The sequence below is a fragment of the Panthera onca genome, chromosome A2 (genome assembly GCF_046562875.1).
Source record: "Panthera onca isolate mPanOnc1 chromosome A2, mPanOnc1 haplotype 2, whole genome shotgun sequence".
NCBI lineage: Eukaryota > Metazoa > Chordata > Mammalia > Carnivora > Felidae > Panthera > Panthera onca.
The window spans coordinates 161,695,861-161,716,097 of NC_138340.1; the positions used below are offsets into that span (position 1 = coordinate 161,695,861).

The window sequence follows — 20,237 nt, forward strand, 5'->3', positions numbered from 1 at the left end:
TAATTTTTAGATTTGATAACAAAGAGGATTAAAGATTAATTCAACCATGTTTCCACTTTCCTTACTTGGTGAAAGATTCTTGTGTCTCACACAGTGGATCTGACTTTGAGAAATATTTATGAAATATAAAATCATACAGACCAATGCATGAAATTATCATTGACTACAGGACACATACAGTAAAAGGCTATGAACACAAACACACTGTAATTTGTTTACACCCTTCAGTTTTATATTCATAAAATGGTCATAGCTTAAAAAGATGTAACAAAAAATGACTGGCTGCAAGCAGAAAGACCACTTCCATAATTTTTCTTCAGCCAGTAACAAATTATATGATATACAAGAGATTGTGAGATTGTCAGTTCATATACGAGATATTTAAACAAGGTGGAATAACAGCTATTATGCTTTTCAAAGGTAATGAAGAAGGCCTTAATTCTGTATTTCCCAAAGAACATTACCAACATAGCAAGACTTACTAATAACCAATGGTTAATTACATTGAAAGCAGTTTGCTTGTTGGAACTTATGCATAAATTGATGTGCCTTAAGAGTGTAAGTATTTCCTGCATGATTCCTGCTGAAAAGATCTTCCTTTGATTCTACTCCAGGGAAGATGCTGAAATTGGTGTGCATACAAGATAAGCTACAGATGGAACTTTGATTATTTTCTTAACTTGAAAGGTAATTAAATCGCTCCATTGTCACATTTCTAGATCCAAACTTTAAGGACAAATTTATTTCTGGTCACTGTGTATAGTGGCAAGAACAGACAAAAATATTACAACTTAGAATCTAAATAAATGAGTACAACCATGTTAAAACCTACTTCTGAAAGTATCACGCCTTTTCTTGAAAGTGCACAAAACTTTAGTCAGTGAAATTGCTTCGATGGAATGCTGTCATTGCCCAAGAAATTACCAAGGCCAACAATTAAAAAGGCACAAAGTCTTTACCATAATCAGTTCCTCTTAGAGGAAGAAACACATAAATTGGTGGCAATATTACCATATTATACTGGCAGATGTAGCCTTGCTATTCCTTGAAGCTCAGTTGAAAGTATTTTATTTGGTGATGCAAATGAACCTGTTTATTGGCCATAAGGATCCAGCAGTCGCCAGGGCTGAGAAGTTACTGTTCTTGCCTTACAAAGCCAAACTTTAACATTTTAACTGCTACGCTTTTAATAATAAAACCATAAAAACTGAGTTTCCGGGAAAGTTCGTATTTTTTTTCTTTTTTAAAAGCTCACTCTGTTATGGCGACATTCTCATTTAGAGAATAGCAATTTTTAATTTTTAACTATCAAACGTTCAGCACTTGACCAAAATAGATTTTCAGGTATAGCTCCAGTCTAAAGATAGTTTGTATGCTCAAGAGCAGGTGCCCCAACAGGATGGTCCTCATACTTTTGTGATTTAGTGTTACTTTGACCGTTATGGGCATTGACTTGATTCATTGGTTGAAATACAGGCTCGGGAGGATTTTCATTCACGTCGAGCATGTTCGAACTGAGGGCTGTGCTAGAAAGTCAGGATTGTGTGGTTGTCTTAACTGTAACACCCACGACCTCCATAATAACACTCGGCTCTCTCCTGTTCATCAGCACAGACGCAGCAAACCGCAACCTCAATAATCCGAGACTGTAGACTTCGCTTTTGGTCCTAACACAGGCCACATGAGACGCAAGCCGCTTCACCTCGTTAGCCACAAGTGCTATGTCTGCAAATGACGGACGTCTCTTCGTCGCAGATTTGTGCCTCTCGGTCACTCGTCGTAACGCACCGGCTCGCTCCGGCCGGTCTGGCTCCCGCACTCCGCCCATTGCCACCTTTCCAAACTGGGCTGTCTTCCCGCCGGCGCGCCTCCCGTCGCGCGGTGCCCGCTAACCGGGCCCTCAGGAAGAAAGGCGCTCCCGGGAACGAGCCCTGGGTTGGGGCTGGGTCCTAAGCTCCGCTCCGACAGATACAGCCTCTGGGGGTAAGCGAGAAACCAGAAGCCTCGGGCGCCGCACCTCCACCGCCGGGGCGGAAGTGGCCGCCGGGGCCGGCAGGGGGCGCGCTGCGGCGGCGGGCGGGCGGCGCGGGCCTGCGGCGCGTCTAGGCCGGAGCCGTTTCCAGGGTGCGCTCGGTGGCCACAAAGCGCCAGCTGAGGGGCCGCTGCGGGCCGAGCGCCGCTGAGCCTGCCCGCCTCCTAAGCTTCACCGGCCGGCCGCCGTGCCTCCGCTGCGTCCCGGCGCCCCGAGCAGCCGCGCGAGTCCGGGCAGGGAAGGCAGAGCCGGGCGGGCGCCGCCTGCGGAGAGACCCGGGGCCGGCCTGCGTGGGGCCGCGCGCGGCGGCGGCGGCGGCAGCGGCGACGACGACGACGACTCCGGCCCGGGCCGGACAGCGCAGGGCCATGGCCGAGGCGGCCCCGGCTCCGGTAAGAGCGGCCCGCGCGCCGAGCGCTGCGAGCCCGGGACGGTCTGGGCGCCTAGGGCTCGGCGCCGCGGACCCGCGGGAGGGGAGGAGGTCGGGTCGCCCGGCCTGTCAGGCGCGGGGCCCCGGCGCAAGGGCGCTCCCGGGGTCCCGCCGGCGGGGAAGGGCCTGAGGCGCCGAGTGGGGACACCGACGCCGAACTCCGGCCCGGGACGGCGGCGCCCCCTCCCCCATCGTGCGGTCCCGGCGCCTCGGGTGCGAGGCCCGGGGCTCCTCCTTCCCATTCGGACGTTTAGAGCCGAGAGCGCGTCCTCCGCTAATGAAAGAGGAATGAGCGAAGAGGGGCTCCTCCCGCTCGGTGTCAGCCCCGCCACTGCCCGCCAGACGCGCGGCCGGCAGGAAGCTTGGTTGGGTGTTTCCATCAGCGTTCTCCGGCTCCGGCAGCCGGCCGCACAGAATCACGTTCGGGGCCGTCCGCCTGAGCCCCGCGCGGCCGCGGATGCGGCGGGGACGGTGGCCCCCGGGCGGGACGAAGGGCTGCGTGAGCGCCGGGGTCCCCAGCGCCCAGTAGATGACGACGCGCGCCACCCTAGGCCCGCCGTCTGTGCTGCTGCTGAACGACTGGTGCGGGTTCCGAGGACCAGATAGCCTTAGACGTGTTTATTCATCCCGCGGCTATTTCCCGCAGGCCGGCAGCGAGCCAGGCCCTCTCCCAGTTGCTAGGGCCGCGGAGGTGACCCACGTAGTCCCTGCGCACAAGAGCCACGTAGAAGGAGCAGGGACCGGCCCAGTAGCATAGGACTGACACGGACGCCGCGCATTTTGTCAGCCAGGAAGCCTTTGGTCGCCCCAAGGAGAGCCGTTTTAGTGAGTCAGGAAACAGAATGGGCAATGGAGTGCCTGGAAAGTGAGGAGGAAAAGAGGGAGCAGGTAGCAATGGGGTGGGGAGTAGGGTAGAGAGGAACGCAGTGTCTGCCCTTGGATCTGTTTTCCTTTTTCCTTTTTTTTTTTTTTTTTTTTACCAGGGTAAAGATGATCAAGCCTCAATGCCAACCCTATTTAATAGAAATAAAGTGGAAACTACATAAATTTTCTAGTGCTGGCATTTAAAAAGTGCAAACAAATAGATGAATTTAATTTTAATATATTTTATTTAATCCAAAGCATACAGAATATTTCAGTGTGTAACCAATATTGAGAATGTTTTTTCTGGGGGGCAGGGGACGCCTGGGTGGCTCAGTCGATTAAGGATCTGACTGCTGGTTTTGGCTCAGGTCATGATCGCCTGGTTTTGTGAGTTCAAACCCCCTCCCCCCCCCCCCCCCCATCTGACTCTTAGGCTCTGCACTGGCTGCAGGGAGCCTGCTTAAGATTTTCTCTCTCCCTCTGCCCCTCCCCCACGTGCACTGTCTCTCAAATAAACTTAAAAAAAAATTTTTAGAATTTTAGAGCACACACTAGTCGGGGGAGGGGGAGAGAGGCAGAGGGAGAATCCCAAGCAGGCTCCATGCTCAGTGCACAGCCTGAGCCAGAGGCAGACCTGAATCTCAGGACCCTGAGATCGTCACCTGAGCCAAAACCAGGAGTCAGATGCTCAACCCACTGAGCCACCCCAGGTGCTCCCAATATTAAGAACTTACTAATGAAGTTTTCCATTTTCCCCCCTCATACTAAGTCTGCAGAATCTGGTGTGTGTTTTAAACTTCCAGCACGTCCCAGTCACAATACCCACATTTCAAGTGCTAATAGCCACATGTGGTTCCCATATTGAATGGTGCGGGTCTGTCTTTACCGAGAAGAATTAGGAGACATTGAACTACTGACCATAAAAAAGAGAAAAGAACAATGTCCCTAAAAGTGTGGAAAGCGTTGGCATTCAGAGCATAAGTGGAGAGATTAGTTTTAAATAGGATGCGTGCAACCTTTTCCTGGGGGAAGGAAGGAAGAAAGCATGGATTAAGCTACTGATGAGTTTGAAGTGAGAAGCCAGTATAATAGGAGAAAGTTGAGAGAGTTGCAGGCCACTCTTTCTTCTCAAAGTAGGAGGCCATGTTGTCCCCTGAGGTTGAGGGGGCCAGCAGTGGACAAGGGTCTCACTGCCCCACGTGTGCTCTCTGAACCACCAGCATCTGCATCAACCGGTAGCTTGGTAAAAATGCAGAATCTCAATTTTCCTCCCAGGCCTGCTGAATCAAAGTCTGCATTTTTATTTCTGAGTTTATTTATTGTAGAGAGAGAACGCGCGCGCGTGCAAGCGAGCAAGCACGAGTGGGGGGTGGGGGGCGGAGAGATGGAGAGAGAGAATCCTAAGCGGGCTCCACACTGTCAGCGCTGAGCCAGATGCGGGGCCGATCTCATGACCTGAGCTGAAATCAAGAGTCGGACGCTCAACCGTCCAAGTCTGCCTTTTAACGAGATCTGCAGATGATTCTCGGGCACGTTAGTTTGAGAAGCGTTGTACTAAAAGTTTAAGGGGTGTGCGGGGGGTTGCAGTGGCTACTATATGGAATGGGAAGAAAAGCGTAGGGGGCACCAGACAATGTTGAGTTCCTGCTGAGCTTAGAGACCACTGGTGTGGGGTGACACCAGTTTTCCCTGTCGTGTGACTTCCTTTAGTAGGGTTTACCAGCTTGCTTACAGGAACAGAGAAGGAACAGTTAGACTGATTCAGAGCTGGAGCAGGTGAGGCAGAAAGACAGAAAGGGGTTGAAGGTGGTTGAAATGATGCACCGAGGAAGGAAACGAAGCCTGTAACGGGCTGGGAAGCCAGGAGCAAATGGCTTGGGCAGGGGTTTAGTGGGATTGCAGAGCAGGTGGTGGGTGAGCTGGAGAGATGGGAGGTTGTGGCCAGGGAGCGGGTTGTCAAATTCGTAGAGTCGCAAGGCTTTGTGGAGGTCATTCTGGTCCAATCTCCCCTATGTTGTAGGATCTTTCTTTCTTTCTTTCTTTCTTTCTTTCTTTAATTTTGGAGAGAGAGAGAGAGACCGACCAAGAGCTGGGGAGAGGGGCAGAGAGAGAGAAAATATTTTAATGTTTTATTTATTTTTGATAGAGTGCAAGTTGGGGAGGGGCAGAGAGAGGAGAACAGAGGATCCGAAGCAGGATCTGCACTGACAGCAGTGAGCCCCATGTAGGGATCGAACCCAAGAACCGCAAGATCATGACCTGAGCTGAAGTCGGATGATGAGAGAGAAAATCTTAAGCAGGCTCCACGCTCAGCGGGGGCTGTGTCTCATGACCCTGGGATCATGACCTGAGACAAAAGCAAGAGCTGGACACTCAACAGACTGACCCACCTAGGTTCCCTGGAATTTCTTTTTTTTAATATTCATTTTATTTCACAGCATTTTCAGTGATGGGGCAGCCTGGTATTTTCTTGGAAAGATCTAGTTTCAAAAATTATTTATGTAGGACAGAGTTTGCCTGCCTGAAAATTCCATGTTCTAGTTCTGCCCTCTGGAATAAATGCAATATAATATTTAAAATATTAAACATTAAATAAAAAATGATAATGTTCTGGGGGCACCTGGGTGGCTTAGTCAGTTAAGTGTCCGACTTCAGCTCAGGTCATGATCTCACGGTTCGTGAGTTCAAGCCCTACATTGGGCTCTCTGCTGCTCTGCTCTCAGCGAAGATTCAGATCCTCTGACCCCCTCTCTCTTTGCCCCCCCTCCCTGCTCTCTTGCACATGCACCCTCTCTCTCAAAAATAAATAAACGTTGGGGCGCCTGGGTGGCTCAGTCGGTTAAGCATCCGACTTCGGCTCAGGTCATGATCTCGCGGTCCGTGAGTTCAAGCCCCGCGTCGGGCTCTGTGCCGACAGGTCAGAGCCTGGAGCCTGTTTTGGATTCTGTGTCTCCCTCTCTCTCTGACCCTCCCCTGTTCATGCTCTGTCTCTCCCTGTCTCAAAAATAAATAAACGTTAAAAAAAATTTTTTTTTTAATAAAATAAATAAACGTTAAAAAAATTTTTAATTAAGGGGGCTCCCGGGTGGCTCAGTCGGTTAATCATCCGACTTTGGCTCGGGTCATGATCTTGCGGGTTTGAGGGTTCGAGCCCTGCGTCGGACTCTGTGCTGACAGCTCAGAGCTTGGAACTGCTTCAGATTCTGTGTCTCCTTCTCTCTCTGCCCCTGCCCCTCCTGCTCGCTCTCTCTCTCTCTCTCTCTCTCAAAAATGAATAAACATTTAAAACATTAAAAAAAATTTTAATTGAAAAAAGTCTGTTCTGCCTAACGTTTTAGAACCATCAAATATTTGAAAATATGTTTTCTCCATACTCAATACTCTCAGCTTTTTAAAGTATTACAGAATGGTACGGTTGAGGTTCGTAAGCAGGGTGGTGGACAGGGCTGGAGCATAAATCAATAAAGGATTTATCAGAGGGCAGTGAGTTCAGAGGAACCTAGAAAGATCTGGTGCACGTAGGCCTTTTCCAGAAATAGAGGATGCAGCAGCAACCCGAGCCTCTGGACAATTGGCTCTACAGCGTAACACCCCAGGGGATAGGCCAGGCTGGTTCTGAATCCAGTGTCCCTCACTGACTTCATTCATCCCTGAACCGCCAAAGCAGTCCTCTTGGCTTTTGCTGCTGACGAGCACCATAAAGATGAAGCTTTTGCAGGCAGTGCTAAAACTGTATTTAGATGAATCACAGCTGGTTAACCAGCTAACCAGTCCTTCTTTGATTTTAGTTTGGCTTAGGTTCCTTCCAACACTCAGTGTCTTGTCTCCTCTCTCCACCGCGTACAGACTTCTGAATGGGACTCTGAATGCCTTACCTCCCTGCAGCCCCTTCCTCTTCCCACGCCCCCGGCAGCAAACGAGGCCCATCTGCAGACGGCAGCCATCTCCCTGTGGACCGTGGTGGCAGCCGTGCAGGCCATTGAGAGAAAGGTGGAGGTCCACAGCCGGCGCCTCCTGCACCTGGAAGGACGGACGGGGACGGCGGAGAAGAAGCTGGCCAGCTGTGAAAAGACGGTGGCTGATCTCGGGAACCAGCTGGAGGGCAAGTGGGCCGTGCTGGGGACCCTGCTGCAGGAGTACGGGCTGCTGCAGAGGCGGCTGGAGAACTTGGAGAACCTGCTGAGAAACCGAAACTTCTGGATCCTGCGACTGCCGCCGGGGATCAAAGGGGATATCCCAAAGGTAATTCCCTCGCCCCTTCTGGGTGGAAAGTGGTACCACTAGTCCATAGACTAGGAGTAAGGGATCCTGTTGGCCAGTCAGGCTAAAGGAGCGATTAAGTTGGGTTTTGTTCATCTATTTGGGAAACATTTCACGTTCAATTTAGCTGTGATTTGAATTGAAGTGTCCGACTGAAGATTAGAAACCTCTTTCCAATTCAGAGTTGGCTACCTGGCAGATTTTGTTTTTCTCTTCAGCTTTCTCCTGTCCTTTATCTCCGAGTCCGTTTTGTCTTTGTTAACCTGTCTGCTTCGTTCTTGGTGCGGAAGCTAAATTAAATATCATTTCAGTCGGCCCTTATGAATTTGTTGGTAATTCTGGTGAAAAGAGGAGTCTGGGGGAAGAGCTGGCAAGTAGATGGTTTGGGGCTCTCCGTAGGCCTAGGATTGGCATGATCCTGCCCTTTAGTACCCTTTACGGAAGTATGTTGTGGGGCTAGGGCCGGGCCCTTCTGCAGGGAGTGGCCCATACACCAGAAGAAAATAAACTTCATTCTTAATCTATGGAACATAGCCTCGAGGCATCTGGTTTCCCTGAGCACGTACTGTCTACTGAATATCTATATCCTGGAGGCACAGCACTGAACAATTCATGTAAGCTTCTCTGGAGCTTAAATTTTAGTGGAGAAAGACAGAAAATATAAACAGACAAGAATATAAATCCCTTTAGGTGCAAGTAGATTAAAAAAAGTGCTATTCGGTGATTTAGTTCTTGGTGGGTTTTCAGAGCAGCTCTCATAAAGGTGCTAATATTTAGGCTGAGACTGAATGACAGGAAGGACGCAGCTGTGAGAAGATCTGAGGAAGAACTTTCTAGGTGGTGACGATGCCCCGTGCAAAGTCCCGAAGACAAACAAACGTGGAACACTGAAGGCAAGGGGAAACCCATTAGCTGGTATGCGGTGAAAACAGGCCTGTGCCTAGAGAAATGGATGAGGTCACGTGATTTAGGGCAGTGTTTTTCAGCACTGACCGTACATAGGAATCACCCGAGGGCTTTTTCCATTTTGGTGGGCATCACACCTAGAGATTCTGATTTAGTGGGTCCTGGATGAGGCTAAAACACAAATCTTAACAGCTCTGTGGTGGGGTCTAATGTGCAACCGGGGCTGTGAATCACTGATGTAGGGGTCTGAGACCAAGGTGAGGAATTGGTTTTATCTTGGGTATGATGGAAAGAAATTGAGGGTATTAAGCAGAGGAGTTCTATCTGGTTGATATTTTGAACAAATCGCTTTGCTCCATAGGAGACGGATCAGGTTGGTAGGAATAGAGGCAGGGAGAAAACAAGAGGCAGCTGCAATAGTGGGAGGGATGAGAGTGGCTTGGGTGAGGGTAGCCGTGGTGGAGACGGATAGTGGGCAGATTCTGGACTTTTGGCGGAGATGCTGGGTGGAAGTCACGGATGGGAATTTGGTAATGAAGAACAACGATAATTTTAAATTTAGCGTGTGATAATTTACATAGAACTTGTTCTAAGTGCTTTGGTTATTTTCATAGGAACCCTAACTTGCCCAAGATCATTTAGTTACTAAATATAAGTAATAGAGTAGTATTGCAACCCAGCTGGCTCCAGAGCATATGCTCTTAACCACCTTAGGTTTACTGACTGTTAGGCTTTTGGCTCCAAGAACCCGATGGATGGTGGTGACATTTACTGAGATGGGGACTATCTTGAGGACTGGGAAGGAATTAGGAGCTCTCTTTTGGCAGTATTAGGTTTGAGGTGCCCGCGATACAGTCAGGAGAGATGTTAAGTGGTCCCCGCGGCTCAGAGCAGAGTAATATTTGGCAGTCATGGGTGCACAGACCCTGTTGAAAGTCCTAAGACTGGAGGTGATCGCCTCAGGAGAAAGCATGGCGAAGCAGGGAGAAGAGTCCAAGGACCATGCTCCAGGGGCAGGCAGAGCTGGCAAAGGAGACCAAAAGGAGTGGCCAGCGAGATAGAAACAAGACAGGAGTGTATGTGGCATCACAGGACGAGGAGGAAAAGCATTCAAGGAGAAAGCTGTCATTTGGATCGCATGTCACTGAGAGGTCTAGAAAGATGCAGACAGAGTATGATTTGGCAACACAGACCTGGCCGGAGACCTTGCTAAGACGCGGGGCATAGAAGTCTGGGAAGGGCAGGTTGAAGAGTGAGTGGGAAGGGAGAAAAGGGAGAGAATGATGACCGATGCCTCTTTCCAGGTTTGCAGGGAGGGATATCAGAGTCAGCATCTGATAGAGAACCTTCCCCAGTGTGTTTTACTTGTGTGTCTGGAGCCCCTCCAGGAGTTCTTTGGGGTAATTTATACTTAGTATTGCCATAAGATTAGTAGAAAAGGTAAGTTAAAGTGTGCGCCCATTGTCTTACCTAGATAAATGGATAATGTTTAAACTCTCCATCTTAAACTCCAAAATCGTATAGAAGATAATGTGATATTTCTTTAAGATATCTTCATAAAGTTAGAACATATTAGAGATTTATTAGCTTTAAATATGGGAAGCAAAATTTGCATTTTTGCTTTGTTGAAAATACTCTTCTTATTCTGTCTTTATTATTTTTTTTATGTTTGTTTATTTCTTTTTGAGAGAGAGAGAGAGAGAGAGCTGGGGAAGGGCAGGAGAGAGAATCCCAAGCAGGCTTCTCACTGTCAGCACAGAGCCTGACTCAGGGCTCAAACTCACGAACCATGAGATCATGACCTGAGCCAAAATCAAGAGTCGGACACTTACTGACTGAACCCCTCCCCCCCGCCCCCGCCGCCAGGTGACCCTGTCCTTACTTCTGAGTGCCAAGTTCAGAATAATCTTCCCTCAGTTTTCTTCTTACTTTCAATTCTAAACTGTGGTAAAATGTGCACAACCTAAAATGTACCATTTTCGCCGCGTTTAAATGCCCAGTTTAGTGGTACTCAGTACATTCACGTCACTGTGCAACTACCAACACCATCCATCTCCAGAACTTCCCAAACTGAAACTCTGTCTCCATTAAACGCTAATCCCCCAGCCCCTCTGCCCCGGCCCCTGGCGCCCAACATTCTGCTTTCTGCCTCTGTGAATTTGACTCTTCGGAGTCCCTCATATAAATGGGATCATACACTATTTGTCCTTCCGTGACTGGCTTATTTCACTCAGCACAACATCTTCCAGGTTCACCCATGTTGTATCAGCATTTCCGTTTTAAGGCTGAGTACTCCACTTCTCTCAGAATTTTGAAGGCATCGGTCCTTTGTCTCATAACATCGAATGCCATTGATGATAAACCTGAATACCAAATCAATTCCAAATTAATATTTCTGCATTAATTCCAAATGAACACCAAATCCGTTTACAAGAAATCTGTTCTCTAGAATCTTCCCATTTGTACTTGGTGGTTTTTTTTGTACTTGTTTTTCTAAAACGTGTTGAGGGTGTGTCTTCGTGTAGGTCTTTTAACATTTGTGTCACACACTTGGTGTTCTCTTTCATTCGGAAGATGGGTGTCTTGTTCGGCTCTGGAAACTTTTCTTCCATAATCCTATTTGTAGAATATCTCATCCCCATTTCTCCTGTTTTTTTTTCTGGAACTACCATCTGACTCATGGTGGGTTGTGATCTTTGTCTCTAACTTTCCCTTCCTATTATTCACCTTTTTCTGTTTTTTATTTCAAAAGAATTTTTTTATGTTTATTTTTGAGAGAGAGAAAGGGCGTGAGCGGGGAAGGGGCAGAGAAAGAGGGAGACACAGAATCTGAAGCAGGCTCCAGGTTCTGAGCTGTCAGCACAGAGCCCGACAGGGCTCAAACTCATGAACTGTGAGATCATGACCCGAGCTGAAATCAGACACTTAAGCGACTGAGCCACCCAAGCACCCCCTATTCGCCTTAAAAAAATTGTTTTTATTAAAAAAAATGTTTTTTGATGTTTATTTACCTTTGAGACAGAGAGAGTGAGCAGGGGAGAGGCAGGGAGAGAGTGAGACACAGAATCTGAAGCAAGCTCCAGGCTCTGAGCTGTCAGCACAGAACCCGACGCGGGGCTTGAAGCCACGAGTCATGAGACTGTGACCTGTGCTGAAGCTGGTCGCCCAACCGACTGAGTCACCCAGGTGCCCCTCACCTTTAAAAAAATTTTTTTTGTTTGTTTATTTAAAAAAGAATTTTTAACATTTATTTGTTATTGAGAGACAGAGACAGAGCACAAGCATGGGAGGGGCAGAGAGAGGAGGAGACAAAGAATCTGAAACAGGCTCCAGGCTCTGAGCTGTCATCACAGAGCCTGATGCAGGGCTCGAACTCACAAACTGCCAAGATCATGACCTGAGCTGAAATCGGACGCCCAACTGACTGAGCCACCCAGGCGCCCCATATTTATTTATTTATTTAGAGAGCACATGCATGTGCAAGTGGGGGGAGGGAGAGAGAGAGAATCCCAAGCAGGCTCCACACTGTCAGTGCAGAACCTGATGCAGGGATCAAACCCACGATCCATGAGATCCTGACCTGAGCTGAAATCAAGAGTCAGATGCTTAACTGACTGAGCCACCCAGGAGCCTCTTGTTCATCTTTTTAGAGTTTCATCACCTTCCTTTCCAGCCTTTCTCATTTTTATTTTAAAAATTACATATTTAGGGGCGCCTGGGTGTGGCTCAGTTGGTTGAGTGACCGGCTTCAGCACAGGTCATGATTTCATGGTTCATGGGTTCGAGCCCCGCGTCGGGCTCTGTGCTGACAGCTTGGAGCCTGGACCCTGCTTTGGATTCTGTGTCTCCCTCTCTCTCTCTGCTCCTCCCCCACTCACGCTCTGTCTTTCTCTCTCAAAAATAAATAAACATTTAAAAAAAATTACATGTTTAATTTTCAAGAATAGTTATTTCTATCTCCTTTTTTTGAAGCAACCTGAATTTATTTAAATGGATGTGATATTCAAATGTCTCTGGGAATATGTATTAGAGGCGTGTTTGATTTGTTCATTGTTTTTTTGTTTTTGTTTTTTTTTCATGTTTGTTTATTTTTGAGACAGAGAAAGACAGAGAATGAATGGGAGAGGGTCAGAGAGAGGGAGACACAGTCTGAAGCAGGCTCCAGGCTCTGAGCTGTCAGCACAGAGCCCGACGCGGGGCTCAAACTCACGGACTGTGAGATCATGACGTGAGCCGAAGTCGAATGCTTAACCGACTGAGCCACCCAGATGCCCCTGTTCATTGCTTTTCTTCTAGGATCGTTTGTAGTGTTTGTGTATCCTCACAGCATCATTTTTTTAATATTGAGTAAACCTAGGTTGTGTATCCATAAGTGACAGGCTCAACTGATTAATAGGTTAATGACAGGAAGCTGGCATGTCTCCTCGGCCACTGTGTGAGTCTGTTTAACCAAAAGATCTTTCCTTTACAGCAGAGAGCTGCCTCCATTGATGCTAGACATAGTTGGGCTTTGCTTTGAGGTGCCCTGGTGAGGAGCAAGTAGGGGGTGCAAGGACCACCCAGAGACCAGGAGGGAAGCGGTACTCTGTGTCATCACATGCCCCCTGGAAGTGCATGCTGTCTCCAGGCGGGCTGGACTGTTAGATGTCCTTAGAGGTGATGTCCGCCGTTTCAGCTCTGGGGTAAACGCTGCCGCTTCCTCCCTCTGCCAGGGCAGTGGAGGGGTCCCTGCTAGTCCCAAGATAGACCTTCAAACTGCAACCCATAATCACTTTTCTTCCCACTCATTCATTGTCTCTGCCAGCTTTGAGCTTGGAAATCTTTGGATTCTTCAACTGCAGTCTGTCCTTCGCGGAGTCGCGGAGCTGCGGCTTCCTCTTACACCCTGGACCCCAGAGTGTGCCCATCGTTTGGGTCTCGGTGCGAAACTCATCAAAAACTCTGGTCTAGTGATGGCTTCTCCTTATTCTTGGCATTGCTTTAGATTTATGGGGCGTCTAGGTGGCTCAGTTAAGTGTCTGACTTCGGCTTAGGTCATGATCTCGTGGTTCATGAGATCAAGCCCTGCATTGGGCTCTGTGCTCCCAGTGAGGAGCCTGCTTTGGATTCTCTGTCTCCCTCTCTCTCTGCCCCTCCCCTCCTCAAAAATAAAAAAAAATTAAAAGAAAAAAGATTTAGTCCCTGCTGATCTTATTTACTGTCATTTCAGTAGAACTCAGGGAGGGAAGGAAGATACATATGTGTTTAGTTCATAGCCTTGAACCAGAATCCCATCCTGATCCTTTTTTTTTTAATCATTATTTTGTCATGTGTTTTTGTTGTAAGGTGTCACAAATCTTTTGTGTAGTGACATTAGATACAATTATGTCATCTACACTTGCCCTCACCCTGGCTTCAGGTGCTGAGCAAGTGTAAAGTAAGTAATTTAAAGTTCTAGCCCCTAAAGAACAAAATTTCTAGTTGGAAAATGAAGCAATTAGAAAATAAACCCAGTTGCCTCATAGTATTGTATAGACCTTTGACTCTTAATGGGTATGTTAAGTTTATGAAAATAAATATGTATGGTTTTCATTGAATTTTTTAATTTTGGGAAAAAAATGTGTGTGTGTGTGTGTGTGTGTGTGTGTGTGTGTGTGTATAGTAGATACCAGAAATGTTTCTTCTTCTCTGATCTTCCTTTTTCCATAGCATCCTGTTTTTATTTTACGGGTGGTGTAATATCTCTCAAATCTTTGTGGGAATACTAGTTAGGAGGTGGTGGTGGTTTGTTTTTGTTTTTTAAATTCTGTTGCCTGGGTATTTGTTTCCTTCCACATTTTCCTCCCTCATTTTAGTCTTTCTTGTTCAAGTGGCTGACTTTGCTAAATGGGCATTGACACTTAGTGCTTAGCTTGTATTTCAGAATTTAACTACAGGAAGCTGTCCAGTGACAGGAGGGTGAGCTAGCCTTATGACCAGCTAGATGCCAGAATGAGGTGATAGTGCCCGTACTAGGTACCTTAAATTCCCCAGGAAACTCTTATACTTCATTACAGAAGAACCTTCCAGTTTTCACCTAGGGAAAAGTGCCTAGCTTTGGATGAAACGTTGCCAGAGGGTGGGGGATTCTGTTCTGCGTATGACCATTCCCTACATGAAGCCCGAGCTCCCAACTCGGCAGGCTTCATCATTGTTCTCTGAAAGTAATCTCCGGTCTTCCATGCTTACATGTTTTTCCTGTTCCCATTAGGCCTGTTAATAACCCACCAGAGCCCCATCTCTTCTAGACTCATCCCAGCCCTATTATAGCTCGATATCCAAAATTTCTGGTCCATGTCTTCAATTTGAATGTGACCATATGCTTATTTTGGGCAGAAACCATATTTTTGTAATCTTGGCACTTAGGATAAAGCTTGTACGTAGTGGGTATTCAGAACATGTTGTATTGTGTGAATTAGATACTGCTTTGCATCTGTGCCTCTCTCCATGAGGGACTGTTTACAAGTCATGTGCTCCAACCTCCCAAAACTCGTCGCTCTAAAGTTTATTGCCTTTCTCCTTGAAAATGTCTTCAACTCCTAGAGGTCGGGTCTGTGCCCTGTTTTTCCTGTATCCCTCCTGCATCCCACACAGTCTTTGTGTGACAAGTAGGCACTTAGTAAGATTGGCTAAATGACTGAATTGCAGTGGGAGGGACTAACTCCAATATGATTATAATTTCAGGTGCCTGTGACATTTGATGATATCTCCATCTACTTTTCCACTCCAGAGTGGGAAAAATTAGAAGAATGGCAAAAAGAGCTTTACAAGAATATCATGAAGGGCAACTACGAGTCTCTTATCTCCATGGGTGAGGCTAAGTTGGCGCCTTTTGAATGAGGGGACCCCAGCTCCACGGGGGCTTAGAGCAGTCCCTTTCCCTCCAGTGGTCCTCATTTTCCCTCTGTCCCCACACACTTCAGATTCTAGGTGCAAGCCAGAGATTTCCAGTTCACCCTTCACAAGTAGGAAATCATAATCTCTCCTGCCAGTTCATCGGATGGAGAATGAAGCTCAGGGTTAGGGGTCTCCCAGTTGCAGTGGTTTCCATAGGTGTTCTTCACGTTGAAAGGGCCTTGTTCTCCCCCTTGAGGCAACTGTCCCTCTTCCTCAGTGAAAGCAGCAGGTGGGCAGTGCTAAAGTAGCACACATGCCTTTCCCATCACCTCTCCTCTCGTGTGCGTTCCCAAGAGATGTCATCCGTACAGGAGGGGAATGGAAGGGGAGGAGTGCTCTAGAATCTGAAACAACTTCCCTGGGACTGTGGACCTCAAAGCCTACAATTCAGCCTTAATGGCAATTAGTTGTCATCCTCATTGAGCTCTTTGTCATACCTCCTTTTCCTTCTTCCTCTCCTAGATTATGCCATGAATCAACCTGATGTCTTATCTCAGATTCAGCCGGAAGGAGAGCATAACACAGAGGAGCAGGCAGGACCAGAGGAGAGTGAGATTCCCACTGACCCCAGTGAAGGTAAGTAGGAGAGGAGATGATCCCCTCCTTGTCTCCCCTTCCTGGTCAGAGACGATGGCTCAGAACTAAGTAAGCAGGGCTTGGGGCTTCTAGAGCCTCTCCAATCTCAATCAGCTAGACCGTGAGTAACGCGTGACCCTCAGACACTTAAATAGGAGGGAGTATTAGAGATTGCCAGTCCGTGGCCTGTCCCCACGACTACCGCACCTCTGAGGGCTATTCATGGTGTTCCGTGACAGGTTCCCACACCTAATTATCTGGTAAAATTAACATCCTTAGATGGCAGGGGAAGCGGTAATGCTTTCCTGGAGGGAAGTGGCTTCAGTGAATATACACCGGGCGGGTCAGAAATGGTGGGGGGGCGGTGGGCGTCCGCAGGGTCCCTCAGAGATGCACTTAACCGGCGGAGCCCAATGATGGCCACCTGGGCAAACTTCACCTGGTTTGGGAGCCAGCTGTCATTAATGAGCCCTCCCTGCTTTATTTGCTTGGCAGCTGCCTGCTGTTGTGTGCAAAGACTGCTCAGCCAAGTACAGTTGTATTGTTTGTCTCAAGTCCCACCTCTGCAGTCAGAAAAAGCTCACCATTTCGTTCTTTGTTGGACAGAAAGCTCACAGAAAGTTCATCCTTCAGACCACTCTATTAGATGAACTTTTCTTGGAACCCACCCCCTCTCCCGGGCACTATTTTTTTTCTAATGTTTCATTATGAAAATTTCTAAATAGAAAAGTTGAAATAATTTTACAGTGAACACCTAGATACCTACCACCTAGATTCTGTCACTAACAGTTTACACGTATTTATCCATCTCTGCATCCCTATCAATCCATCCTATTTTCAGTGTATTTCCAGCTCAATACACACATCAGTACATTTTCCCATAGGGGCGCCTGGGTCATCTCAGTTGGCGTGGCGCCCAACACTTGATTGTGGCTCAGATCATGATCCCAGGGTTGTGGGATTGACCCCGCGCTCAGTGTGGAGCCTGCTTAAAATTCATTTATTCTCTCCCTCTCTCCCCCCTCTCTCCCTCCCTGTCCTCCTTTTCTTCCTTCCTCCCTCTGCCCCTCTCCCCTGCTTGAGTTCTCTCTCTCCTTAAAAAAAAAAAAAAAAAAAAAAAATTCCCCATATGTAGTTCAGTATGAATATCATTAGCCTAGAGTTCAATATATTTTTTTAAGTTTATTTATTTATTTTGAGAGAGAGAGAGAGTACGAAGAAGAGCAGGGGAGGGGCAGAGAAAGAGAAAGATAGAATCCTAAGCAGGCTCCGCACTGACAGTTCAGAGCCCAACACGGTGCTCGAACCTACGAACCATGAGATCATGACCTAAGCCGAAACCAAGAGTTGGGCACTTAACCGACTGAACCACCCAGGAGCCCTGAGTTTTTTATTTTTAAATGTCTGTTTCTTTATTTTGAGAGAGTATGCGAACAGGCGAAGGGGCAGAGAGAGAGAGGGAGAGAGAATCCCAAGCAGGCTCCACGCTGTCAGCACTGAGCCCAACGTGGGGCTTTATCTCCCAAACTGAGATCATGACCTGATCTGAAATCAAGAGTTGGATGTTTAACTGACTGAGCCACCCATGCACCCCGACAGTCTCTGAATTTTGAAGAATGTATATATCTGCCACACATTATGTTATTCTACAGTCTCTGTGGGTGGTGGTATTAAGCAATCAAACAGGTTGAATTTGATGAACCTTTATATCATGGATCTAAGTAATGAATCTAAAATCATATCACAAAGATGGGTGACTCGATTACAGAAATTATTGGAAATTATGCCGTAGTTGATGTTATTGGCTATCTAACATAGTTTTCAACCAGTATAAATCAGTGTGTCATCTTATTTTTGAGGATGAATGGAAAAGGTGTAAATAATTTGGTTTTATAATAATATATGAAAATTTCATTTAGCTGCCAGTTTCTCTATTTTTACCATGGTTTTTTTTTTTTTTTTTTTTAATGTTTGTTTATTTTTGAGAGAGAGAGCGCGCGAGTAGGGAAGGATCAGAAAGAGGGAGACACAGAATCCGAAGCAGGCTCCAGGCTCCGAGCTGTCAGTACAGAGCCCGACGCGAGGCTTGAACTCACGAACCATGAGATCATGACCTGAGCTGAAGTCGGATGCTTAACCGACTGAGCCACCCAGGCGCCCCTTATCATGGTTTTTAAGGCTCCATTTGTGGGTGGTCAACCAAATGTATTAATACGTGTTTATGGAAAATTAACAAACAGTGTAAGCATTGAATTTCTTTAATGCTCTGGTTTGATTCCGTACAGTTTTAGCTTACATTGGTGATTATCAACCTAGGTACTTACTAGAACTTGAGGACAGGCTTCATATTATTTGGGCAGATCAATATATAGCATTTTTAAAACCCCCTCAGATGTCTCTACTTTAGAATCCTTTATATTTCCCCCCTTATAGATTTAATCATATATTCATGCCTTTTCATTCATTTAAGCCTATTTTCTGTTGGTTGCTGAAATTGTCAACTTGGCAAGTGAGATGATTTTTAAATGGTTTCCTGTGTCTTTCCAGTACTGCCTCAGTACTTGTTTTCTTAAAAAAAAATACGCTCCAGTCTATTCTGGGGGGTCCCCAAGGCCACCCCCAGGTTCGGTCCTTCACTAGGAGGCCACGCAGGATTCAGCATAATGTCATGCTTAGGGCTGAGGTTTATTACAGCAAAAGGATACAGAGCAAAGCCAGCAAAGATAAAGGGTGCCCAGGGCAAAGTCTGGAGGGAACCAGGGGAACCTTCCAGAGTCCTCTGTCAGTAGAGAGTCTCTCTCAGTGGAGTCTCACAGGACACACGCGGTTCCTCCAGCAGGGAGTTGTGACAACATGCGCAGCATGTTGTCTCCCGGAGAAACTTAGAGACTTAGCATCCAAGGGTTTCACTGCGAGCTGGTCACATAGGCATCCTCTGCCTAGCATATTCCAAAGTTCTGGACTCCCAGAAGGAAAAGAAACGTTCCGCATAACCTCCACTGCACAAACAACTAGGCCAGGCGAAGCCCTCCTAACATTTGGGGGAAGTTTCCAATTGGTGTAGGGACGTAAACCTTGCAACAGGCGTTTCTGACGACAGGCAGGCTCAGGCTGTTGCCTTAACGCAGGCCCAGCAGAGTTTTCTGCTCCTAACACACACGCAAAATCCCAGTTCCTTTCAGTGGAGAATAAACTGGTTATTAGGGTGCATACAAATACTAGGCAGAGGTACTCATTCTAGGCCACTTTAGTGACAGAACTAATAAAATATCTTTTTGATAGATTATTCTCCATTTAGGTTTTGTTGTTGTTGTTGTTGTTTTAAAGTAATCTCTACACCCAACATGGGGCTTGAACTCACAATCCTTTGGTCTCATGACCCTGAGATCAAGAGTTGCATACTCTACAGACTAGGCCAGCCAGGCACCCCTCTTCCCTTAGAGTTCTAACCATTTAAATCCTATTTTCATCTTGTTCTAATGGAAACACTAATCATTTTTGTTTTGTTTGTTTGCTTTTTTACTTTGGTGCAAGCAGCTTTTCTTCCATAAAGCAACATCATATTTTTAAAAATCAATTTTAGGTGTGCCTGGGTGGCTCAGTTGGTTAAGCATCCAACTTTGCCACAGTTTGATCTCAGTTTGTGAGTTCGAGCCCTGCATCGGGTTCTGTGTCTCCCTCTTTCTCTCTCACTTTCTTTCTCTCTCTGCCCCTCCCCCCTCCCCCTGCTTGCACTCTGTCTCTCTCTTTCTTAAAAATAAACTTTTTTAAACTTTTACTTATTTTTGAGAGACAGAGAGAGAGCATGAATGAGGGAGGAGCAGAGAGAGAGGGAGACACAGAATCCAAAGCAGGCTCCAGGCTCCGAGCTGTCAGCACAGAACCCGATGCAGGGCTCTAAGTCATGAACTGTGAGATCATGACCTGAACCGAAGTCAGATGCTTAACCATCTGAGCCACCCAGGCACCCCTAAACAAATTTTTTTAATCAATTTTAACACATTGTATAATTTATTATTGTCAGTGTATTTATATTGGAATAATTGATGGACTTCTAGAAACCTTAATCTTCTGAAATAATTTGGATTTTATCCATATTTCTCATAAAATAAAGCCCATAATGTATTATTGTATTACATTTTAGAGCTTTAGAAAGAACTGTGCGTTATAATAAAAATATGTAGCTAGATGGGGCGCCTGGGTGGCGCAGTCGGTTAAGCGTCCGACTTCAGCCAGGTCACGATCTCACGGTCC

The 20,237-nt window shown here is 46.9% G+C and overlaps 1 protein-coding gene across 2 annotated transcripts in view; it reads left to right on the top strand.

Moving 5' to 3' along the window:
* The first annotated feature begins 1,941 nt into the window (after nucleotides 1-1,941).
* Nucleotides 1,942-20,237, top strand: part of ZNF398 (zinc finger protein 398) — a 33,112-nt gene continuing 14,816 nt past the window's right edge. Inside the window, exons 1-4 of one of the 2 annotated variants that reach the window (XM_078438131.2) lie at nucleotides 1,942-2,424; nucleotides 7,173-7,568; nucleotides 15,195-15,321; nucleotides 15,870-15,983. In XM_078438131.2, the coding sequence (XP_078294257.1) occupies nucleotides 2,401-2,424; nucleotides 7,173-7,568; nucleotides 15,195-15,321; nucleotides 15,870-15,983 (661 nt within the window). In that variant the 5' untranslated portion in view covers nucleotides 1,942-2,400. Of the gene's footprint in view, nucleotides 2,425-2,465; nucleotides 3,045-7,172; nucleotides 7,569-15,194; nucleotides 15,322-15,869; nucleotides 15,984-20,237 lie in introns of those variants that run through there. The other variant, XM_078438137.2, reaches the window with a different exon arrangement.